The sequence below is a fragment of the Plasmodium gonderi genome (genome assembly GCF_002157705.1).
Source record: "Plasmodium gonderi DNA, contig: Chr11, whole genome shotgun sequence".
Lineage (NCBI taxonomy): Eukaryota > Apicomplexa > Aconoidasida > Haemosporida > Plasmodiidae > Plasmodium > Plasmodium gonderi.
The window spans coordinates 1,934,376-1,960,599 of record NW_021628936.1 but is presented as its reverse complement, the minus strand read 5'-3'; the positions used below and the strand labels follow the sequence as shown (position 1 = coordinate 1,960,599).

The following is a 26,224-nucleotide window of genomic DNA, read 5'->3' as shown; positions in this document are numbered from 1 at the left end:
CATATGCGTATGCGTAGGAAGGTGGCGCGACAAATGCCTACGCAAACGAGCACAGAAGTACAAAAAAGTACACAGTTGTTTTAGGAATGTTTTATCAAATAATATATATATTATATATATAGGTTTGTCCACGCGCACGCGCGAAAAAGCGACAAAATTGCACACACACACACAGGCATATACATATATATATGAGACAAGCCGGTGTTAGTATTTGTCAAATTTTTTTCTTGTTGTTCTTAAGAAATGTTCGATTTCTTAAAAAATAAATAAGAAATTGGAACTTGAGCTTACAGGGGAGTGGGAGCATAACGTCAGGGGAATGGAGGTTTTTTATACAAACAAAAATAAATACAATGACACACAAACGTTTCGCTTGATCGATTGCTCATTTAACAGACACAAATTCTAACTAATATAACAACGCGCGTGGGCAAAAAACGCATAGATGATCAAAAAATTGAAATGTATATATATATATATATATATATATATATATATATATAAATGTTAACATACAATGGTGTTTTTTTTTCTCTCTCCTTTTTCTGCATGTTCATATCTTTTAGCTTTTCCTATTAAAAGTTTTACTTTTCTCTCGCTATTGCAAAACTGGCACACTGAAGCGCAATACCGCTCAGTCGCTCATGAAAATCCGCAACTGCTCCTGCAAGTCGCTGTTCTGCGTTTGGTACATTTTCACCTGAACGAGCAACTCCTGAATTCTTTCCTCGTAACACTTAATGGTACCACCGTTGTTGTCAATACTACTTGCATGATCAAGGTTATTCAAAATGGAGCATGTATTTCTATTTGATAAAAGTTTGCAACTCTCAGCTGTGTCATCACTGTAGACACTTTTACCATTTCTTCCAAAATTTTGGTGTGTGGTAAAACTGGTAAGGGGAGAATAATGAGTGTTTCCATTATTATTTATGCGTTTCATCAAATTCATCTCAAGTTCTTCTTTCTGTTTCTTTAAGATTTTTATTTCTGCATCCTTTTCTTTCAATGCATAACTTAAATTGTTGTTATAACTTAATAGTGATTTTATCTCAACATTTAATTTCATGTTTTCTATTTTGCTTTTCTGTATAAGAATTTTTCGTTTTTCACATAAATCTTGTAAAAAATTCTTTTCTCGAAATAATCGCTTCACATCATTTGAATGCTTAATCATGTCGTAACATTCATCTAATGCCTTTTGTTGGCCATCACTTATTTTCATTTCTTCTTCATAGGGTACTTTTTCTTTTTTCTCATAACTGTACTTTTCAACAAAATCTGGATGCATAATAAATTTACGTAAGTTCACGTGGTTTTTTCCAATATAATTGCCATCTACTCCTCCCCCATCCGTCTTTGGAACTTCCTCCTTATGTACAGATTTATTTTTCATGATGCACACTTCGACATCTTCTCCATCTCGATCGTCTAAGTGGGACACTTTACCATTCTTGCAGCTAATACTGCCTCTAGCACTGCCTCTAACACTACCTCTAACACTGTCCCCTCCCCTGATGCTCTCGCTATTGACAAGTTCTTCCTCTCCCTTTGGTACCTCGTAATTATAAAAAACCTTTTTTGCACTCGCACAGCTACGCTCAAATGAGGCTGATGGATCGTGAGACATACACGTTGGGCGTTGTTCATTTGCAGCACTGTTGCCATCAACGTCGATTGACAAATCGCCTTCATCATTGTTCTCTGGATATTTTGTATTTTTTGATTTGGACTTAGAAACCAAACTATAAAATTCGCCTTCTTCTCCTTCTTCTTCTCCTTCTTCTTCTCCTGCTTCTTCTCCTGCTTCTGCTATGTTTTCATCGAAATTTAATTTCCTCTTCTCTGCCACGTCAGTCATGTTGTCCATATCGTTCGTTTGTTTTGTTTTTATTTCTGTTTTTGTTTTCTTGGGATTTGTTTTCACTTGTTCATCTAACACCATCGAGTTTTTTTCGCGCAAAATTGCACTACCCCAATTATTGTATTCTTTTGTCAAAGCATCTGAATTATTTCCAGATAACATGTTTAAATTGTAATCCTTTACTACACTACTACTTTCAGCCCTTTCATTTTTGCAATTTCGGTATTCTTCATTTTTTTCTCTACAACCATTATTATTTGGTGTCATACAACTGGTTTCACCTTTGCACTCCTTATTTGCAACAATGTTCTTATCATTCTCCAAAATGTTGCCGCTGCTGCTGCCACTTCTGTCGATGCTGTTCTTCTTCTTTTCCATGCAAATAAACTCTACGTCTGTACCCTCTTGACGGGGAACATTATTCCCCATGCTTATGTTCACATCTGATATTTTTTCCTTGTCATATGCCTCAAACAGGTTATTAACACTTTTGCTATTCTGTTGTTCGTTCATTTCTGCCGTTTCTCCTTCACATGTGGTACTCCCCATTTTTCCACTCCTGCTGCACGTATTTTCTTTCGTCTGTTCCGACTTAACTCTTGCTCCTCCTCCTTTTCCCGTTTTCCCATAGGAATGATCGCACAACACTTGTTCATCATAATGACCTTCTATCTCATTGACAAAATTATATTCAAGATTATATTTACTACGTGTTGCAACATTTTCGTTTCTCTTCTTTGATTCCATGAGGAGAGGGGGAAATGCGTATTCGACTAAGTCATTAGAAATATTATACATTTTAATGATATTGTTATGATTGCCATGCTGCTCAGTTTTATCCATTTTTGGATAGGAAGAAGAATCATCGAAGGCATATTTATCATGTCCTTCAGAATATGTACCCAAACATTTTTTACTTCTTTCAATTAGTTCTTTGGATCTGCTTATCAATTGGTTATGATTACTAATTTCATCCATTTGTTCTGACATGGGAGATGATTCACTCTTATCCAATTCAGTTGTTCTATTAAGCGTTTCTGAAATGACAGAATCTATTTTGTAATTATCACAACTCATAAAGGACTTTTTAAAGCTGTCATTTTTTAATTTATTTTGTTTCCGAAAAAAGAAATCAATTTCACTCAAGCTACTGTTCATGTATTTGCACTTGTTTTTTAACAACTGATCTAATTTCTCTAATGAGTTGTAACTCACCATTCTTTGTTTCTCATCATGATGGATTTCATGATTATGATTAAATGGGTCGTCATATTTGTAACTATCATTTTCACTATTCATGTCTAGTCCGATATCGATTCCAATTTCGCTTCTACAAGTAAAATTTACATCAGACTTTAGATCAGACTTTACACACGATTTTTGATCTAACTTTACATTAAAATTTCTATACTTTTTCATTTTATTAAATATACTCTTCGTCTTCAGCATATTAACACCACCACCATTTCCACCTGTATAATTATGAAACACATTTAATGCTGAATAGTCGTTACTGTATTCTCTCCAGAGCATTCCTCTTCCATCATCTTCAACATTGTCATAAATTTTTTTGTTATTTAAAAGATACGTAAAGTCTTCTTCCCTTTTTTTAAATAATTCCTTGCTATTATTAAAATTATATTTGCTTAAACTAATGCTTCGGTGATGAACTTCTTCGTCTCTCTTAGAAAAAGGATTTTTCTCCCCACCATTGTTCACATGATTATGTATATTGTTATTACTACTACATTCAATATCCTTGGTATTATTCCACGTTTCTAATCTTTTATCAATGCCAAGCCCTTTTAGAGCTAATTTGTACTTCATCAGATTGAACATGCTGTTGTTGCGTGCGTGAGAATAAACAGGTTTACTACCACCACCACCACTACCACCACTATTGCTACTATTACTATGCTTCACCCATTTACCCTTGTCAATAATAGTTTCTTTTTTATTCTGTTCATCGAAATGTGAATTATAATTTGTTAACTTTGAAATACTTCCTCTACTAGTAGTAGTAGTAGTAGGAGAGTTTTTATTATTGTTACTGTTAAGATATTCTGAACTTCTCGTCTTATCACTATTTATAATATCATTGCTAGTGACATACGTTTCATTCTTCAAATAATCATTTTCAAATTGAAGATAATTATTCTTCACATAATCTCCATCGTAATATTTATTATTCAGTAAATATGTCGAATGATGTTTCTTTAGTAGATCACTTTTTTTTATTTCAAAATCTTTTAACATTTGACGGTTGCGTCTGGAATTCTCATTATTTAGATATCCTTCATCTTCATCTTCTTCTGCTTCTACTTCTACTTCCTTTTCTAGTTTTTCCTCTAACTCTTCTTTCTCCACATTTTTTTTATTCAACATCAATTGACTGTTTAAATGGTTCCATTTGACACTTCTTAACCCTAACATTTCTCTGTTCATATTACCACTATCTGTTTCTCCAGTATCCCCCTCCCTCCCTTCTCCTCTTCCTCCTGTAGGTACTGTTGGCACTTCTTTTCCATAGTTAAAAAATAACGATTCATTGTTCGTTCTCTTTTTTAAATTGTAACTTAAATTATTCGATGAACTTACCCCTTTACAAAAATTATACAAACTGTTTTCGATATTGTTGCAGTGTTTTTTATTTGTGTTGGTAATTTCATTGAAGTCGTTATATAACGACTCCCACAAAATGTCATTGTTTTTTGAATCATTTTCTTCGATGCTCAGTTTCATTTTTACTTACATTAACATGAGCTCCTAGTAATAAAGCGCTTGTGCTGTTGTTACTGGATGAACGAATCGATGGTGAGTCAGTTTGTCTGACATGAATGAAAAATACTTCCACACAAAAAGGGGAAAAAAAAAAAAAAAATTTGACTAAATAAATGGATCAGTAAATAGCTAAATAAATAGTACACTAATTTCTAAACAAATAAATAATACTTAAAAAAAAAAAAAAAAATAATAAAACAAAAAGAGCGAGAGAAAGGGAGACTCCTCTGTGGGATACATGAAAAAAAGTTTGTCTTGTTGAATGATTCGATTGGCTAAAATCGATCGTCTGAATTTAAACTGGGTCATGAAGATCGTAAAAAAAAAAAATAAATAAATAAAAAATAAAATAAAAAAATAAAAAATAAAATAAAAAAATAAAAAATAAAATAAAAAAATAAAAAAAAATATGCTACCTTTTTATTTTGGTACATATCCTCACGACGGAGTAATATATATCAAAAGTAATATTTCAAGAATGTGTAACATATCGTAAGGTGTCTATAATACAGAAGGTATTCTAAATGTTGCAACAAATGGGATTCAAATGTATACACATTATTTATGTACATAAATATAAGTGCACATGCAAACAGCAATATTCATTTGAATACGGCTTTTTGTTACAAGGTTGCATATTATATTACATAATATTTTGTTCTCTTTTTTATTTTTTATTCTTTTAATTTTTGTACCTCTTCTCATTTGTAATGTCTCAAAATACATACACAAAATCAGCGTCGCTAATAGTGTAAGCATCACCTAACGCATAAAGAAGCTACATTTACTAATTTATAAGTAAAAACAAAAAATTAAAACTTAAAAAAATTATTAAAATGAGGAAGAAAAGAAAAAAAAAAAAAAAAAAAAACAGACACACACTCATAAATAGTGCGGAAAAGGAAAATATAACAATAAGAATGTAGCAAATATAAAATAAATACGCAAACTTCTTTGCGAAAATAGAAAAGGGATAAAAATAATAATAATAAATAAAAAAAACATGCTGTGGCTTGGCTTATTTGTCCCCTCGTTAATGATACAATTAAAGATAGAAAGTAAAAGGTATGCTGATATGTAAAAAAATAAAACGCAAAAGGTGAAGTGAAAAGGGCTTAACGCAAAAACTTTTCTCTATTCTCTAATTTGGCAAAATGAAAAAGGAAAAAATATAACTAACCATACGTAGAAGGGGAAGAAAATGGCGCAAAACACAACAAAAAACGGGAGAACTTTAAAAAAAAAAAAAAAAAAAAGGGGAAACGCAAGCAGAAATGCAAGCGGAATGCAAGCGGAATGCAAGCGGAAATACAAACAGAAATGCAGTTTTAAATGTAATGTATAAATGGTCGGATGGAAATTCTAAAAAAAAATAAGCGTATAGGTTTTCTCTTCTTGGCGTAAAAGAAGAGCTGCAAATTAATTGAGTTTGTGAATCAATCAGTATTGGTTTTGATTTGTTCTTTGTTTCGTTTTGTGTTTTTTTTTTTTTTTTTTTTTTTTTTTTTTTTTTTTTTTTTTTTTTTTTGTTTTGTTTTTATTTTTTCTGATAAGATAAATATTTTACTACAGTTAACGGAAATTTATATTCATCCTTGCATTTCGACATTATATACATGCAAATATTTTACATTCATATATATCACGTACAAATTTTTTGGGTAATTAAACAAAGGTAGTAAATATAAGGAAAAAATGCATTTATATATTTTTTTTTTTTTGTTATGCATTTATTATTACCACGTATAATTATTATATAAATAAATATTTTTTTATATTACATACATAATAAATGCATATTTTCCTTTTTTTAATTTTTTGCAATTTCGGCGTTCAATGAATTTTCGTTTCATAGGGTTTCGAAGGAGTAGTAAAGTATAGAAACGGGGAAAAAAAAGAAAAATAAAGAAAAAAAAAAAAAAAAAAAGGCAAATTTTTCGAATCTTATAAAAAGTTTGTGCACTTCTTCTCTTTGTTGTCCCATTTTCTTTCTTTTCTTCTTTTTTTTTTTTTTTCTCATTCTACAATCTACCATTCGCGCGCTGGGAATTTTTTTATACAATAAAATATTGTCGCCCCCCTAACCGCATTAACTTTTAACCACATTAAATATTCGTCCACAAAAATTTATCTGCATTTAAAAAATACAAGATGAAATGAACTTAACCTAAACTGTATAATATATAATATTTAGATACGTGTATTGTATATATACAAAATTATAACGACATTCAGACAGAACATATGCATGCGATATTCATGTAGCTATATTATGCGTTTATATTTTGCTATATCCATTTTACTACGTATAATTTTTATCATATATATTTTCTCACTAATCCTACCACGCGCTTGACAAAATATAAATATATACTTATTTTTCCATCTTATACCCCCATATAAAAATGTTTAAATAGCAAACTTTATTTTACTACAAATGGAAATATTACCCCCATTTTTTTTTTTTTTTTTTTTTTTTTTTTTTTTTTTTTTTTGCTTTTCCCAAATTATTCTGACAATTACACTTTTACGTGTCAGTTTTACCTTACTGTTCATATCTTTTTCTTCAACCAGCATTCTTAACGAAAATAGAAAAAAGTTAATGCATAAAGAAAAAGGAAATGTGAGAAAATCCTTCCCCTACTTTTCCCCCCCCCCAAAAAAAAACAAAAAGTATGCAGAATTTTTAAACATAAGAAATTGTCCAACATTAATATGTAGAAATGGAATTTACAGTTTTAAAATTATTGTATATACATGGACAAGTAGAATTTTTTTTTTTTTTTTTTTTTTTTTTTTTTTTTTTTTTTTGCGTCAATTTTGCAGCCCCGTGGCGCATTAACAAAAATTTAACAACACTAATTGAACAGTATAATATATATACCCCCCAAGTATCTGATAACATATATCCCACTTGACCAAAAACAATTCTTGTAACAAAGAGATTAAATTTTTACCAATTTAAAGGACATAGAAGGGGCAATGGGGGGGAGAATTACAATGTTTTATTGCATATAACCGTTACGAGATGTATTAAAAAAAAAAAAAAAAAAAAAAAAGTATGATCACTCAGATAAAAATATTTTACGGATATTATGTATAAGGCACCTCTAAAGAAAGCCATTTGGTATGCCCTTTTTTGTACCACCCCCAAAAGTTGGGAGGGAGTACTTTTCTGTGAATTATTTTCAACGTTTTGAAATTATTTTTCCTTAACAGCAATGATAAGAGACGATATGTAAAATTGTGTCTACGTATATATACATGTGCATGTACCTAGGTGTACAGGTACATATGAATAAATCTGGAAAGAGTTTAGGTATCTGTCGTATGTGTCACATCTCCCTTTCCCTCTCCCCATACTGCAGTGCGCAGAAAAGGGCTTGTTAAAATTCACAACATTAGCACTGGACAGAAAAAAGACATTTTCTCACATTTACAAATTTTAACGTGAAAAATCATAAAATGGCCTTTTTCACGAACCATTTAGTAGTTGTGCACATCCAACACACCGTCATAAAAAAATGGTCAGATAATAATTAACGTTAAAGCTTAGAAATAGCCAAATTTTTTATATTTTCTTTCTTCCCTTTTCCGAATTTTTTGATATTCGCATTTATGCAACAAGTAACGAATAATTATGCGAATTCATGAATTCGTAATGTTCCTTCCAAACGAATGTTCTCATAATTTGTCGAGTCTAGACAAGACATCCTAAGTAGAATATTTTCATCAATGAGTGCACTTATGCTTCAGGTACATGCTTTGCTGAGATGGTCTACACGATGAGTTGTCATGGGTTATATCTTTTTTCCCAAGCGCGAAAGGAATATTAAAAAAAAAAAAAAAAAAAAAAAAATGTACAATAAACCCATATATGTACAAAAAAAAGGTAGAACTATAGTAATGGTTATTATTTGGAAAAGCAAATTTTACGTATGTCATTCAGGAAGCCCTGTTTCACCAACAATATTACACTTTCTTCCTTCTTAATTTACACTTCTGGCTTCTATTTTCAATTTATGGTTCTTTTTCGAAATGCATTATTTGCTAGTTATTTTTGGCTTAACTCCCAAAAAATTTTTAAAAATAATACGAAAATTCGAACCACCAAAAATTATGAACCCCAAATCATCCCCTGTGCAAATTCCAAAACAGTATGAACAGTAAAAAAAAAAAAAAAAAAAAAAAATGAGAATCTCATTTGTACAATTTTATAAATGTGCGCCTCTCCTTTTCCATCGTTTCCCCTATGTACATGTTCTTGAACATTGTTAGTACCTTTCATACGGTGCTTGTAGAATATACAACTTCAAATTTGATTACATGCATTTATATATAAAATATGGGCACATGTATATCTTCCTGTGTAGTTAAAGCACCTTAACATGCAAGTTTTGTTTTTTTTTAAATTTTTGACGTTCATGCAAATAGAAAAATGAACTTCTCTTTCTCCTTACTGCTTCTTTGGTTTGGTTTGGCTTTTTTTTATTTTTTTTTTTTTTTTCATCACCTATCAGTATATACAACCCCCCCCTTTAGGGGGTTTCCATATATAACTTATAGAATCGTGAATCTCATGATTTATAGACACCTGGAACTAGCAGTATGCAAAATATTAAAAATATAGGCCCTTATTTTATATGGTGAGTTGCATATAAAAAATTACATATTATCAAACTTTGTGTGCTAAGAAATATTTTGTATTTCATTTGCAACGAAATTTGCTACTTTTTTGTGCATTTTAAATAATTTCTTGTTATTTCCCGCGCGGAATATTTTCAAGTCATCAATACCACATTCCTGCTTATTTATGTTTATACCAAAATTTGAAAAGCTTCTTTTCAGTGTCATTTTTCACAATTCACCTGAACCGTTCATGTATTTTTTTCAATTTTTTTTCAATTCTTTTCTTTTTGTTTTCAGTTTTTTTCCATTTTTTTTAACTCTTTCTTTTCTTACCAGAATATGTGTTCACGATTGTGGTGGCCCATATGTGATGTTAATTCAATACAGCTTGGTGTCACCGATGTGAATCCAGTGTCACAAATATATATCCTAACATATATTCTTTTAATTTCTTACATACAATATAGAAACGCATGGTGTTGGGTGGGGAGACATGTTCTCGCATAATTTCCCTCATTTTTGAAAGTTTGCATAATTCTTAGTTTTTTCACAACTTAATTAAACATCTAAACTTTTAATCTCCACTTTTACGTTACAACCGTGGCTAACATAGTATTTATTTGAGGTGGGATCAGGAGATCACGCATACAAACCGAAAGAAAAATTAATAACAAGGAAGAAAAAAAAAAAAAAAAAAAAAAAAGCTGTTCATAAATGCATAAGTTTAAAAATGTACCTTTGTTAGTACTTTTTTTTTTTTTTTTCCCCCACCTATATATATATATATATACATAGATACTTATTTTCGTGCCACGCTCTAATTATATATTATGCATATTATGGAAGATAAATCAATATTTTTTTTTTTTATTTATTTATTTATTTTTTTTTTTTTTCATAACTAGTTTATGAAATTTGTCACACTTAAATATCAAATTTTCAATCTATTTATTCGATTTAGAAAAAATAGGGGGGAAAGAAAATATGTCACACCTTTCACCAACATAATGTGCAGAAAATGTTTGAGAACCTTTGAAAATGTAAGGATCGTGTAGAAGGATAATTTTAAAAGGTTCTTTTTACTTTTTTCTTTTTTCTTTTTTTTTTTTTTTTTCATCAAAAAAGAATGCTAGAATTTATTTGTAGTTCTTCACATTTCAACATACATATGCATAACATATGCACATATATATATATATATATATATATATATATTTGTATAACATGTAAATGAAACTGCATACACATATTTATATGTGTATTCACATGTATGTTTATCCTTTCTGAGGATACCAAGGTCGTGCCCCTCCCAAAAAAAAAAAAAAAAAAAAAAAAAAAAGAACAGAATAACAAATACATAAAAATCAAGTTCAATTAATATGAGTTTAAATTTCAGCATAGCCAATGTAGTATATGTAAAGAACCTTTCAACAGATGTATCAGAGAAGGATATAAAAGAAAAATTTGAATCATGTGATGAAATAATAAGTGTGGTTTTTAAGAAGTAAGATATTTTGAAAAGCATTCATGTTTTCCCATTTTTTCAATTTACCCCTTTTTTTTCAGTCTTTCTTATTTTTTCAGTTTACCCCATTTTTTTCTATTTTTCCAGTTTTTTAGTTTACCCCATTTTTTTCTATTTTTCTCATTTTTTTCTGTTTTCTTTTTATTTTTCTCTCTCTTTCCCCCTCGCTCCTTCACACTTCAGCTTCCCCGGGAAAAACCAAAAGTACTGTCAAATCGAGTTCAAGAGCTCAGAGGGCATAACTAAAGCATCACGATTAAATGGCGAACCATTACTGAACGTTCCTATGGTTGTAACTGTGATAGAACCGATTGCACAGAACCCATGTTTTACCGAAGTTGTTAATAGCAATAATAATGAAAATGAAAAAAATTTAAGTAACAATGTAAATATTAGAAACAGTTCTCGTATTAATAACATTACTTTGCAGAATAATTTACAGAATCAGGTAATATGAAAAATACATGAAGGATCACTTGAGAATTTGTTCATACAACAAGCGCGTTTATATCGTGTGGAGTTTTACTTTCATCAAAAGTACTCTTTCCAGGCTTGTCTACATGAAGTTGTGAATACAAATTATACGAGTATCACAATTTGTGCTTAAGTGTTTTTCATTTATGCTTTGATTAACTGCAATTAATCCATGTCGAACCTGTTATATTGAGCGCGAGCCAACAAAATTTTCCACCACCACCATTCCAAATGCACTATGTCCCGTGTGTTGACATTTAGAAGCCAACAAAACAATTTAAGTTACAATTTTAACATTTTTTTTTTTTTTTTTTTTTTTTTTTTTTTTTCTTTCTCTTTTCAGAATCTGCAAAATATTCTAATACATCAGCAAACTGTATCGGAGAATAAGAAAGGACTCGTAGATTTTCAAAATTCATTAAATGAAAAGAATAACAAATTGGATGTATTTTCTAAAATTATTTATATGGAAAATGTACCTGAGAATGTAAGTTTTCTACATGTTTTAATGAAATAATTTCGATTTCACAAAAAACTTGTATCATATATGTGCATATGATTAAGAACTGCATCATTATACAAACATGTTTTTTCTCATGCTTTATTGTGAAGAGACACACTCTATATAGACACCCGTGCTTGAATTATTATGGGCTAATGGGCTAAGCGTTTTCTCCATTTTTGTCGCTTTTTCCGCCTCCTCCATTTTTGTCGCTTTTTCCACCATCTCCATTTTTGTCGCTTTTTCCACCATCTCCATTTTTACCACTTTTGCTCCTCCATTTACAGTACTGTGAAGATGATATAAAAAACTTTTTCAAGAGTGTTGGAAACACCACTAGTTACAAGCTCCAGTACAATGAACAGAAAAAAGTGCACACTGCATTTGTAGAATTTACAAGTGAAGAACATGCAAAAGCCGCATTAAATTTAAATGGAGTAAAAGTTGGAATGAATGAAATAATCATAAGAGATGCACTCAGTTTAATTGTTGAAAAAGACCATCTTAAAAACAATTATTCCTGTAATAATAGTAATAATACAAACACCACTATATCAACGAAAGGGGAGGTAGCAATTGCTACTATTGCAACAACTACAACTGGTGCAACTATTGCTACTACTGCTGCTAGTGGTACGATCCAGACCAATAATATTGAAGGTACAAATAAACAATTTGTAGTTAACGAGAAAGTAGAAAAAGTTTTAGCTTTACGAGATAAATTGAGTCAAAAATTATGTGCAATGTACAATCCAAATGCTGTTCTTGTCAATAATCTCGTATCAGTTAATCAGCATTTGTTGAATGCATCTGCAGAAAGTGGTGTTGTTAATAATTCTACTAGTGCTACTTCTGCAAGTACAGGGAAATTAAAAACAATAGACGAAGGTGACAAAGAACCTTTAAATAATAGTGGAAATTCTAAAACTGACGAAACAGATGAGAAAGTAGAAAAGAAAAAGTCTAATGGAAGTAAAAGGTGTGATGAGAATAAGAGGAATGATGAGAATAAAAAGAGTGATGAGAATAAGAAGAGTGATGAGAATAAGAGGAATGATGAGAATAAAAAGAGTGATGAGAATAAAAAGAGTGAGGAAAGTAAAACACACCACGAAACAGACGAGGAAGATGCAGAAGATGAAGAGAATGAGGAGAGAAAAAATAAAAACAATGAAAAGAAAAAAAAAAAATCCAAAAGTGATAAATATAGGAGTGAATCACGCTCCACTAAGAAGAAAAGTTCCTCACGAAGTAGCGATTCTCGCTCTTCAGCGAGTCATGGAAACAGAACTTCAAGTAGCAGAAGTGGATACAGAAAACATAGAAGCAAAACATATTCGAGACGTAAACATATCTATAAAAAACATAGTAGTAGTACGCGAAAAAGGAAGAGATATAATAATAGCTATTCTAGGAGCTCAGAGCACACGAAAAGTAACAACTCGTTAAGTTCATACGGATCAGAAAAAAAGAATAGACACTATTATCATAAAGAAAAGAAAATACATAAACTGATAAAAAAAGACCAAAGTACATCTTCTTATTCCAGTTATAGCCATTCATCACATTCTCCAAGACGAAGGTGTAGAAAATCAAGCAGTAATAAACCATGGTGGATCAAAGAGTCGGAGAAAATGCAAATGAGGCAAAGGATGAAGGAGAGGCAAAGACGTGAAATGGCTTATAGGGAAAGATACAGAAGGTAAGATGGATATATTAATATACTGCAGAGGACAGATACCCATGAATTATATATATGTAGGATATTCTCCCAAGGAACTATTCCAAAGTCTTATGCATCTACCCAGTGCTTGCATACAACCCTGTGTTTATAAGTACAATGGGACCGAGTGAATGAGAGGGGCAAAGGGGTGGGGGAGGGAGGGAGGGGTGGAAATAAAACGAACAAGCAAATAAACAGACAAACAGAGGGGTAGATAGATATACAGAAAAAGAAGCAAGCAAAAAAGCAAGCAAAAAAGCAAGCAAAAAAGCAGGCAAACAAACAAATAAATGAAGAAGGGACACTGCAAATTTGGCATCACACCTGTATGCGACACATCTTGTACCATTTACCTCTTATCATTTTTTTAACGAAAAAAGGGAAATGGTATATACAGGACAGCTCCACAGGGCAGCTATATATATATATATGTTCACACATTGACCGTGGAAAAAAAAAAAAAAAAAAAAAATAGAATAAAAAATGCCGTATTCCGAGATTTTATCGAGCCCATATAACCTTATTCTCTTTTGTGCATATCCTCTCGACAGCATTATAAGAACTCTAAAAGGTTTGGGATGCATTTGAATTTTCTGCATCACACACGAAATTGAAATGCATAAATTTGTAAAAGTTTCTCCCTATCGGAATAATATGTACACATTGGGCATTCCAGAATTTCCCTCTTTTAGTTACTACCGTTATATACATCATGTGTAAAAATTCATCCATTTCACGCCATTATCTTCATAGACCAAAGAAAAAGACAAATCCGTTTCCCTATATATTGCATGGAAAAACAAACCAGAGCTGTTTAATAACAACCATTTTACAGTAAAAAATTGGGTTATCAAGTTGCATACATCTAATACAGTTATGTTGTGTACATTTAACACAGTTATGCTGTATATATATTTTCATTCATCTCATCATTTCATATTAAAAGAAAACGTCTCCTTTTTTTTTTCTTCTTTTTCTTCTAACCGCCCTCTCTCCAATTTGCTTTTCTTAATTTTTTTGTATAACATTTTTATTCCTCACCGCATACACACACACACACCTCCTCCTCCTCCTTTGTATAAGCTTAAATTTTAAGCTGTTGCATTATGTTACGTTCACTTTCGTGCGTATAATAAATTAAAGACTGTTCTCTTTTGCTAAACACCATAATTCCCGTTTGTCCAAATCACAAATTAGAAGCCGTGTAAACATAAGTTTTTGTCGTGCATTCAATCGTATGCATATTCTGTAAATACATATGCACCTTTTTTGGTCTGTTACAAGTGTAACTTTCCCATAGTAAAGAAATCTCATTGATACACCAGCATATATATGCACAAACGGCATGTTAACTTTGGATACTAATTTTGGATACTAATTTTGGACACTAATTTTGGACACTAATTTTGCATGTTAAGTTTGGATACTAATTTTGGATACTAATTTTGGACACTAATTTTGGACACTAATTTTGCATGTTAAGTTTGGATACTAATTTTGGATGTTAAGTTTTATTTTTATATAAAGTATTTTCATGTGATCGTGCAGTAGTAAAAAATATGGTGCACACACACATAAGTTAAATGGCCCATTTCATATAAAAAAATGCACAAATTTTTTCGGAAAAAAAAAACAAAAAATACGTACGCGATAAAAATAGAGGCAAAAATTGTTTCAATTTCTATTGCCCCTTTTTTCTTGTCATCTTTTCATTTCTGTTATGCGGACAAGTTATCCTTTTTTACCCAGGTGCAAAAAAAAAAAAAAAAAAAAAAAAAACAGATAAGCAAAAAGTGTGCTAATTTTATTTCCTTCCACATTTGAACAACAATCAGATCAATCATTCTGCATGGCAAATTCATATGTGTACATTCTGGCCATGGATTGAAACCCTTTAACGTCTCCAGATCGCAGTAAATTCCCTGTGAAGAGGGGGGAGTAAATAAATTTTGTACTATGAAAAATATTATTCACATTATTATATTCCATTATACTGTATTATATCCCACTTTATTTTATTCATTTCTTAACTTTAAAGTCGTTATCAGTGTCAACAATATGAACACGTGTGATGAATGAACAAAAGAGAGAAGAATGGCACATATATATGTACTTATTTTCAGCTTATCATTTAACCATTTGACTTTCAAAGGGGAATGCATTATATGCATTGCAAAAGACACACGTATAAAAATCTGTAACAAAATATGCATACTATGTACGATATACACATGTTCAAATACAAACCTGCATCACAATTTAGTGGACTGTCTGCGTTGGGTTCCGTAAATAAAAAAAGAATGGCTCGACAAAGGGATTGAATAGTCCAAGCAGGGCTCCAGTTGGTCTTCAAAATATCCATACATAATTCTCCTACAAATGTATGGAAATAACAGACAGGGCAGGGAAGGGAGGAAAAAATGGATGTACTTGATATATACATGTGTATGTGCATATGTGCTTATGCATGTGTGTGTATTGAGGTGATACAAACAGGTTGAGATGTCCTTCCCATATGTGTGAACGAGTCTAGGATGTCCCCCAGCGTCCACTCCAAAAAAAAAAAAAAAAAAAAAAAAAAAAAAATTGTGCTGTCAGGTAAAATTTCATTTGTGATGATCTATCAATTAAGACAAGTCCAAACCCTACCTGTTACAAAATTAACGTTTGGATGAAAAAACTTAGTTATAAAAGTTATCACTGGTGGGTCTATTGGATAGGTGCTCTTGCATTTTATGCTCAGTTTCCACTTTCCTCCCTACAAGATATGGATCCTCATTGTGCAAGTGAAAGAGGGGTGGATGAATGCACAATTGGGGGCAAATCTACTTATCTTTTCATTCGTGTGTAGTCCTACATACACACGAATACAGATAAACAAATAGGTGTACACATAATAAACACTACAATTTTATCTAAAGGAACACATAAAGTTATGCCTTCACACAAGACATATAATCCTCCAAAAAGAATAAATAATATTTGTTCCACGAAAATTTGAGATTTTACCTCATACGGAGAATCCTTAGGTCCCCTAATGATGGCTTGCCACTCGTATAAATTGTAATCACTAAAAAATGAAAGAGAGAGAGGCGTGCGAAATGGTAGAATTTACTAGACATTGCAAAAAAAACATCCATGTAAAGATGTGTCAATTTTTTATTAAGTACTTAAATGATTGGTATGCAAAAAATAACCAATTTACACAAACATATACAGATAGATAGATAAATAGACAGAATACCCCCAAAAAAAAAAAAAAAAAAAAAAAAAGAAAAAAATATATATATCCCATCCTTAGTATTCACATATGGTATATATGTGTATGAACATTCAGAACAAATTGATATGATCGGTAAATGCTCACAGAGATACCACTCATATAAGTAGGAATTAGGGGTAAACAAAAATCCTAAAAAATATATTTTCATACCGCTGCAGAGAATTTATACATACCTGTGAGTAAGCGTTATGTCTGGGTCATTCTGCCTTCTGGCTTCACGGGATTCTATTAAAAGTCTATTTTTTGTCATGCTTTTCATGTGAATTAAAAAAAAAAAAAAAAAAAAAAAAAAAAAATTCTACTAATGATACTTTGGCATAAAAGGGAAAAAACAAAACGAAGAAAAAAAAATAAATAATTATTTTTACTTCATTTTTATTGTACTATTATCTCATTTTCATTAAATTATTATTACATTATCACTGCATTATTATTACATTATCATTGCATTATCATTGCATTATTATTACATTATTATTACATTATTATTACATTATTATTACATTATTATTACATTATTATTACATTATTATTACATTATTATTATATTATCATTTCATTATTACTTCATTTTCATTTCATTGTTACTTTATTGTTGTTTTAATTTCGCTTTAATTTTATTCGTTTTTTACATGTTCTTTGCGATAGATGAGCTGAGGTTGTGCAAGGCTATGCATTTATTTTTTAATTCTACAGATGAGAGTATGTATACTTTTTTTTTAGCAAATAATTGTGTTTCGCTCCCTATCTCACTTTAACATGCATTCCTCTTTTTGCGTTCTTGCACTTATTCATGTGTTCGCTCTTTTATGATCTCCCAGTTTGCCTTTGGCTAATTTTCTTGCTTTTTCATGTTTTACTTGTTTTTATTGCTTTTCTTGTTTTTCTTCTTCTTTTTTTTTTTTTTTTTTCTTTATGATATAGCCACCTGTGCACACATAAAAATGTTTTAAAGTTTTACGTTTTTAATTTTATTCACAATTCACATTCCACTTAAAAGGATAAAGCCATAACGCAAGTTTTTTTTCCCTTTTTTTCCCCCCTTATTCACTAAAGTATATTTAATGCCCTTATTATCCTTTTTTTTTCCACTTTTTTTTTGTTTTGTTTTTTTTTTTTTTCCCTTCCCCCCTTTGTTTATCCCTTTTTCTTCTTTCGTGAAAAAGAGACGAATTAAAACCAGATCAGCCCTATCCTATAAAATTTTGTAACATAAGTTTTTACTTATTCCTGCATGTGTGCATGTTCGCATGTGTATATGTAAAATGTACTTTTATAAGCTGAGTAGAAAACATTATAAAGTATAGATAATTATATTTTGTCCAAAAAAAAAAAAAAAAAAAGCACATAATTTGTTCAACGGGAAATTCATAATATACGTCATTGGTATATATATATATATATATGTATAAACGGATCGTATGTGTTATTATACATACGAGAACGCCTAATATATGTTCATGCAAATCTCGCATATATTCTACCTAAATGCGATCATAATGAATTTCGAGAAAAAGGAAAAATTTTACAAAAATGTAATCATACAAAGGGAAGAAGAAGAAAATGCAAGGTTTAAAAAGGTGGTACATTTTCAAAAAAACATTGTTGATATTAAAAATGAATTCGCTAAAAGGAATGAATATTATAAATTAAAAGAGGAAATAAAAAATTATAAACTAAAAATCGGACAACTGCAAAACGAAAATAACCTTTTAAAAAATAAAGTTCAATTATACCAAGCGGAAATGAAAAATTTCCGTGATGAAATAGAGATGAAAAACGAACGCATTAATCACTTGTTAGCCGAAAATGACATAACGAATAAATTGTACAAAGACATTTACCACATTACGCGCCTGCAAAAATAAACGAACGCGAATACCTATATCTAGGCTACGTATGTGCATGTGTGGAAGTATTTATATGTATAGACTTATTTGTATATATATATGTGGACGTATGTGTATGCATTTATTTGCCCTCTTGTTCGTTCAGAGATAGTTTATGTGCCATACTCTCCCACCCTCCTCCTAAGGCATGCTTCAATTTTTTAATCCGTCTTATTGCAAAAGGGCAAAAGAGTGATCGAACTTTTGACAAAAGAATGAATGATATAAAATTTTACTTTTGCATCATCAAAATTTGCACCTTCTTATTCCTTTTTTTGCAGCAATGATTATGTTTTATTGTAAAGTGCTGCATGATTAGTTAATTCGTGATTTTACATTATTTTACATTAAAATACTTTTTTTTTTTTTTTTTTGTTATTTAATACCGATTAATACAGCTTTTCTTTTGTTATGGTTTGTTTTGTTTTTTCATCTCTTGTTTTGTTTTGTTTTTGTTCACCCGTCTAGGTAAAACAGTACGCTCACTGATGACACGCAGTGAATATGTGAAGCGGTTTAAAAAAAAAAAAAAAAAAAAAAAAGTATTGCAAGGAGGGTAAATGGAATAGGAAAAGGAAAATTCCCCTCTACATGCCCATACCTCAGGTGTGCCTTTTTACAAATCAGCAATACTCTTTTTAATGGATTCAAAGGTTTTGTATGAACCCGAGACAATTTCTCCACTTTCCTAAAATTACGTAAAAGGAGGAAGAAAGATCGTGAGGGAATTACATTTTTTATATAAACAAACACAGGGAATAATAATATTTTGTAAAAAGAATGTTGATGAACCTTTTTCTCTAAATATTTCTCGGCCTTTTTAATGGATTTTTTTACATTTTTAAGCTGCAAAGCTGTGAAGGATATGACACACGCGGGGAATACATATTGTGTATGTACATGTACATATATATATATATCTATGCACGCACATATATTAGCAACTTCCTCCTATTAGACACGCACAAGTACGGGTACACATAAATGTAAACATATATATATATATATATATATATGTATAAGTTAGAAATACTATACAAAAATTCTGTTTTTCAAACCAATAGTTTGAAAAGTTTCCTTCATTTTATCCATTTCGGTATGTCGCCGCAGCCCTTCTTCTTCTACCGAGTTTAATAGGTTTTCGATTTTGTAACTGAATTGATCGATTTCTCTTCTCTCTAATTCGTTCTGATTGCTCTTCAAGAAGGTTGCAAATGTAAAGTGGATAGATGAAAAAAAAAAAAAAAAAAACAGGTTAACACATGTGTGGGTATATGTATATTGCCCCAATTTCGAAACGAACGCCTGAACAGTTCATATCTTTTTTTCCCATTCTGCTTGCACACACCTTTAACAGAAAATTTAGGTTATCGTTGTAAACATCATCCAATACTTTGCTAAAAGAATATTTTCGTGAAAATGAGTGGTTACCTTGTCTAAATTAATGTATTTTTTTTTTTTTTTTTTTTCTTCTGTTTTTCCCAATTTTTTGCTTTTCTGCTTACTTTATTCCATTTAAGGATAAACTTTTATCATTCTCAAAAACAGCCAAATTCATTATGTGCTCCAAACAGAAAAAAAAAAAAAAATTACTTAATTCTGACGAGGTCAGACAAAAGTTATGTCGTAAATGCAGTAACAGCCAATTAATATTCAAATTGAATGTGTGTGAAACAAACAAGGTAAATAACTTAAAACATAACAAATTCCTAAGCATACATCGCAATGTATACTTGTGTATATATATGCATGTATTCTTAAGTACATACATACATGCATTCACAAGTGCAGTTTGAAGTAAAAAAATATGAAGCCAGGTAAACTAAAAATTTAATTTAAATAATGTGTCACTAAAACAAATTTGATTTTTAGTAGTACAAATTGGTACACCGGAATTATTCCCTGAGGAATGAAAGTAGCTCAAAAAAGAAAAAAAAAGAAGAAAAAAAAAAAAAAAGATTATTATTATGATTAGGAATATGATTAGAACTATGATTAGGGCTATAAATTAGGACTATGATTAAGATCAAGATCATGCGGGTAATATAATGATGGTGTTTTGATGATGAGGCTTTAGGTAAGAGCAAGTTATTGTGTTCAGAATTTATTTATTATTTTTCTTTTCATCCAAAAAGAAAAAATAAATAAATAAAAGGAATTAAAAATCTAGATACGGCTTAGCAGAAAAAAAAAAAGAAAAAAAAAAAAAAGACAGTTTAAAACAAAATTAATTGTCAAGATGAGGTGGACGGAGGGTATTAAATAATATAGGAGAAATTGAAAAGATTGGGATAAAGTAAAATGTGGTGAGTAAAAAGGATGGAGGATGAAGGAATGGGATAAAATGTACATATATTGACAAACAGATATGATATCGCGCAAATCTTGCATGCATGCTTGTGTATATATAAATATATATATATATATATTTATAATAAATTAGAGGGGACGTGAAAAACGTACAATGTGAACTTTGATATATACATGTATACATTATATGTGCGTACATATACATATATGTGTACATGAATAAAATTAATACACTGACATATATGCACAATGTTGTCACTGAAACTTAAAATTGATATGAACGAACGCATAATAAGTCACACTCAAAAGGAACTCGCTTCGAGGTCCCATACATTATTTAATAAGATGAAAAATTATTAAAAAAGTAAAGTGGAAAAATGGCAAATGGACAAATGGCAAAATGGGGAAATAAAATAGTAAAAAAAAAAAATAAAATAAATAAAAATAAAATAATGCCATGTTTCTCTACCGAAGCTTGCGTTAGAGTAACAAAACATGGGGATAGTACACTGTCTTTAAGCCATTTAACTTGGTTTTCATTATTTTTTTAATTATAAACGAGTTTTCGTATAGGATACTTTTATGAAGCGATCTTTCAGATAAAAATTGTGGAGATCCATTAAAGCCCTTGTTGCCTGAAAAGAATCGAGGGGAAAAAATATATATATGTAATTTTTTTTTTTTTTTTTCATTTTTGGCATGAACAGGTACAGTGATATACTATATGGAGGGTATATCTTTCTTTCGTCGTTCTTCCTTCTCTCGACTTCCCCTTTTTTGACACTTACAGTATCTTCTGAACTTAACTCCACGGTGATGGTTATATGTTTCTTTCCCTCCTTTATTGGTTGTATTTTTAATTTTTTGATTTCTCCATATTTCATAAATAAGTTCATTATACACTCCTCGGTTACTTCTTCGCTCACGTTTGATATGAATAATGTTTTCGTAGGTTTGCATGCTCCTTTTATGTATTTTGCTTGATCTGCTATCTGCATCGGGGGAGAGGATAAATGTGACATGAATAAAATATTTTTTCGAATTAACAAAGAAGCAGTTGTAAAAGCGTGTGATACATATATTGGGGTGTAATGAAATATACACGGAGAGAAAGATCGAATGTTAAAATGTATAAATACACGACGAGACAGAGCTAATACTACGATGTATAAATACACGGTTGATGGTGCAATCCCACGTTTTTGCATGTGCATTTGGCAATGCATTTTTCTCGTCACGCGTATTTATTATGAATCGAACCAAATATCTCTGATCGTAGCTACTAAATGATTTGGCCTTGTAGGATTCTATTTTCTTTTGTTGAGGGGCAATGCGTATATCGAGGATTTTTGAGAAATGTAATTCCAAAATTTGATCTCCAACTTTTGCGTGCTGTAAACATTCCTGCGCCACAGAAGCGAATAAATAGCCTGAGTATTGGATGAGAGCAGAATCCGGTTTCTCTCTCAGAATTTTTATTCTCGACACAAATCCGTAAACACTGAATAAGTTAAATAGCTATTTTGTATAATGGTAGAAAGGAATAGGAAAATAAGGATGAGTCTACATGTAAATTGAAAGTGTAGTTTAACGTCGAAATAAATTGTATAAACTGCTATACTGAGTTTTGTTCATTAGAAAATCGAGAATGAGATTGTAACATATCTCGTGTCATAATTATTCATGCACGACCAGAAACGCACCTTATGAACGTCCGTGTAATCCTTTGGGATATTGTAGCAAATTAAAACTGGTGTTTTGGATGCATTTTTTGCGTCAAAATCTACTAGCTTGAATTTCCTTTCTAATAACAAATACAACTCAGGATCATTTCCTTTCCCTTTAAAATGAGAAACAAAAAAAAAAAAAAAAAAAAATAGAGTGGTAAAATTAGATGTGGAAATTATGCATAATATAGTTTACGTGAATGATAATGGAAATGATTAATAGGGGAAGGGGGGGAGGAAGGGGACAACTCAAAAATGTTGATACATTTTATTATTATTATTTTATATTTTTTTAATTTTTCCATTTTGTCTTATGTTCTATTACAAAATCCATCACCATCACAACCCCCCTTACGCACCACACAGACACACACAAACGGAGGACACATGTTTGTTATTTGTATATGCCTCAGTGTTGCAACGTCTGAGACATATACATATATATATATATATATATATATATATATATATATATGTATATATAAACACATGTGAAAAATTCGCATCTTACGAGTCGGGGTGGGGAGGACACCATGGGAAGTTTGTAAATTGGGGAGATTTTTGTTTTTGTTCATGTTGGACGTGGTGTAATCCCGTGAGCTTGAATTATTTGCCTTTACAACAAGTTCCTTTAAAAAGGAGTACTGTATCTGAATTGTGTTGCAACCATCATAAATATTTCTATTATGTAACGTTTTTATAGCCTCCTGTGCTGTTTCGATGTTTTGAAATTGTACTAAGGCTTGATAAACTAGAGGATTTCTAGAAAAGGTGATAATTTTTTCAACAGTTCCACACTTACTAAATAGGTAATATATTAATTCAATATCAACAGGGTAATGTAAATTCAGAACGGATACTAGTATAACTCTTGATGACTCCTGTTTATTGTATTTCCCGGTTTTTTTATTCAGACCATCCGGTGCTTCTTTCGCATTTGCTCCGACATGTGCGCTAACATTTGCGCTAACATTTGCACCGTTTTCATATTCATCCAAGTTTTCTTTATTAATCGAACCATCAGTTGTGTCATTCAGTTTTGACAATTTTACACTCACAAATGAACCCTTTATTTGCGTTGGATGTTCATTAAAATAATTATAAATATTTTTGTTCAGGTCATCATCATACAACTTAACTATAATACAATCTCGATCAAACAAAATTTCTGGATTACTGTTTTTTATAAATGGTCTCATAAATGATTTTATGTCTTCTTCTTCTGCATCTCTCGGTACATTTTTTAAAATCAGGAATGTATTTACACAATTTTTTTCTTTTTTCAAAAATGGCATTCCACTGTATTTACTTCCTTTTCTCTTTTTGCTATCACTTTGGAAATAAATATTTGCTGCTTGATTATTCGATCCTCCTTCACTGTTCATTACACAACTTCCTGCCCCCATTACATTACTATATCCAAATTCACCCATACTATTAACACCACCATATTTCGTATTCTCTCTGTCATGATCCATATTTCCATCTATCAGAGATGTACCTCGTCCAATAGCACAATTAGGATCCCCATCATTGTCATTCCCGTTGAGATTATTGTTCATGTCTGAAAGAACATATTCATCTTCTTTGATTTCAATTAATGTACTTGTGTTCATTTTTGAAGCGCAATTTTTTTCATGGTACATTTTTTGACTCTCGAAATGATCATCATTGCTCATTAAGTATCTTTTGACTCCTGTTTTGTTTTTTTCATTTTCGTTTTCATCACTCGACAGAGTTCTCTTATTCATTTTTGTCTTCTTCCCCCCCTTTTGGGTTTTTCGCTAATTCGATGAATCTGTGCTTTGGTCAGGTACTACTTTGGTCTGATGGTGATTTGGTCTGATTCTGCTTTGGTCAGGTGCCACTTTGGTATGATGGTAATTTGGTCAGGTGCCACTTTGGTATGATGGTAATTTGGTCAGGAGCCACTTTGGTATGATGGTAATTTGGTCAGGTGCCACTTTGGTCTGATGCTTCTTTGGTCTGATGCTTCTTTGGTATGATGCTCCTTTGGTATGATGCTCCTTTGGTATGATGCTCCTTTGATCTGATGGTGCCTCTCTCCTTCGTACCTTTCGAGTCACTTTCACGATAATCGAAGAGTCACACGCTCAAAATTTTTGTAGAATATGTGCAACGTCCTTTTGGATCTTTTCTACATATAGAAGGAGGGAAATATGCATGCAATGGTGTGATCATAAAATGGTGTGATCATGCAATGGTGTTGTCATGCAATAGTGTTGTCATGGATGTAGACAGGAAAGTTACAACAGGGTGAGATATCACGATCTCATACAAATTGTCATTGTTGGAATGTTCCTATGGGATATTCCAGTAGACCGTTTGGTTTAACACTGATGACTTTGAGTCTTCCCCACAGGGCAAACAAATTAGCGATCAATTAAAAAAAAAAAAAAAAGAAAAGAAAAGGAAAGGAAAGAAAAGAAAAGAAACTGAATATGTAGACCTATGCTAATGCGTTATGAATTTCTTACAAGGGGGGGGTTAATTTCAAAGTGGGTGCATACTAATAGTGAAGTTCATATGGGTGCACACGAATCAGCAATATCAAAATGAATATGAACGAATGCGCCTTTATGTTTTGTAAGAAAAAGTGGAATCCGCCAATGAAATGCAAAAGGCGAATCATATACTACTTAGCTTTCAAAAGTAGGAAAAAGTACGTACATATATATATACATACATATATATATACATACATATATATATACATACATATATATATATACATACATATATATATATATATATTTAGAAACATATTTACAAACGTATAATTACATGCATATATTCACATGCATATGTGTGTAAACACGTCGATGCGTGAACTTTATAGATATTCGCCTTCTTACATAAACTGTGAGCATGTACTATTTCACTTCAGTTCGCGAGTATGAGAAAGTTGCCAACTTAAAAAAAAATTGAAGTAACGGAAAAGAATATGTCAGATAAGTAGGGTCAACTATTTTTTCTCATTTTTTATATATCTGCTCATTTAGCAATTCTGATATTCGTTTTCATGTACGACTCTATCCATTTATGCGTTTATATAACCCTTCGTTTGTAAGTGCTGACTTTGCTGTTTCATTTAACCGTTTTTGTTAGCCTTTTTTCTTTTCTTTTTTTCTTTTTTGCTTTTTTTTCTTTTTTCCCCTTTTTATTATATCTTATTTATTTTTATTTTCATTTTTGTTTTATTATATTTTTTATATATTTATTTTATTATTTTTTGTAAATGTTTTTTTTTTTTTATTTTTATTTCTATTTTTTTTTTTTTTTTTAACCCAGTGAGGTAGGAAAAAAGGTATATAGGTTAAGGGAGCTTATTATATATAAAATTGTATGATAAATTGTAACTCTGCAACTGAATATATTTGCTTTTGTAGAATAAGTGCAATTTCCAAATATATATATATATATATATATATTGTATGACATTTTGATATAATACATTCCTTACTTTCATGTATAAACACCTTTGTAAGAATTA

At 30.8% G+C, this 26,224-nt stretch overlaps 6 protein-coding genes across 6 annotated transcripts; 2 read left to right on the top strand and 4 right to left on the bottom strand.

Annotated features, from left to right (window-relative positions):
• Nucleotides 1–637: 637 nt before the first annotated feature.
• PGO_114140 (hypothetical protein, conserved) lies at nucleotides 638–4,609 on the bottom strand (the record flags this gene model as incomplete). The annotated part of the gene is made up of 1 exon (XM_028688748.1): nucleotides 638–4,609. One exon carries the CDS (start codon nucleotides 4,607–4,609, stop codon nucleotides 638–640), a length of 3,972 nt encoding a protein of 1,323 aa, XP_028544549.1.
• A 6,047-nt stretch (nucleotides 4,610–10,656) lies between these two features.
• PGO_114130 (RNA-binding protein) lies at nucleotides 10,657–13,484 on the top strand (the record flags this gene model as incomplete). Its single annotated transcript, XM_028688747.1, has 4 exons — nucleotides 10,657–10,781; nucleotides 10,986–11,250; nucleotides 11,620–11,763; nucleotides 12,066–13,484. 4 exons carry the CDS (start codon nucleotides 10,657–10,659, stop codon nucleotides 13,482–13,484), a joined length of 1,953 nt encoding a protein of 650 aa, XP_028544548.1.
• A 1,853-nt stretch (nucleotides 13,485–15,337) lies between these two features.
• PGO_114120 (ubiquitin-conjugating enzyme E2 I) lies at nucleotides 15,338–17,034 on the bottom strand (the record flags this gene model as incomplete). Its single annotated transcript, XM_028688746.1, has 5 exons — nucleotides 15,338–15,423; nucleotides 15,749–15,874; nucleotides 16,151–16,259; nucleotides 16,511–16,571; nucleotides 16,958–17,034. 5 exons carry the CDS (start codon nucleotides 17,032–17,034, stop codon nucleotides 15,338–15,340), a joined length of 459 nt encoding a protein of 152 aa, XP_028544547.1.
• Nucleotides 17,035–18,283: 1,249 nt separating this feature from the next.
• On the top strand, nucleotides 18,284–18,652 carry PGO_114110 (hypothetical protein, conserved; the record flags this gene model as incomplete). The annotated part of the gene is made up of 1 exon (XM_028688745.1): nucleotides 18,284–18,652. The coding sequence occupies one exon, from the start codon at nucleotides 18,284–18,286 to the stop codon at nucleotides 18,650–18,652; it is 369 nt and encodes a 122-aa protein (XP_028544546.1).
• Nucleotides 18,653–19,289: 637 nt separating this feature from the next.
• Nucleotides 19,290–20,231, bottom strand: PGO_114100 (hypothetical protein, conserved; the record flags this gene model as incomplete). The annotated part of the gene is made up of 5 exons (XM_028688744.1): nucleotides 19,290–19,361; nucleotides 19,466–19,527; nucleotides 19,732–19,870; nucleotides 20,022–20,070; nucleotides 20,179–20,231. The coding sequence occupies 5 exons, from the start codon at nucleotides 20,229–20,231 to the stop codon at nucleotides 19,290–19,292; spliced, it is 375 nt and encodes a 124-aa protein (XP_028544545.1).
• A 1,303-nt stretch (nucleotides 20,232–21,534) lies between these two features.
• PGO_114090 (polypyrimidine tract binding protein) lies at nucleotides 21,535–24,461 on the bottom strand (the record flags this gene model as incomplete). The annotated part of the gene is made up of 5 exons (XM_028688743.1): nucleotides 21,535–21,618; nucleotides 21,772–21,975; nucleotides 22,244–22,501; nucleotides 22,687–22,823; nucleotides 23,222–24,461. The coding sequence occupies 5 exons, from the start codon at nucleotides 24,459–24,461 to the stop codon at nucleotides 21,535–21,537; spliced, it is 1,923 nt and encodes a 640-aa protein (XP_028544544.1).
• Between the last annotated feature and the right edge of the window lie 1,763 nt (nucleotides 24,462–26,224).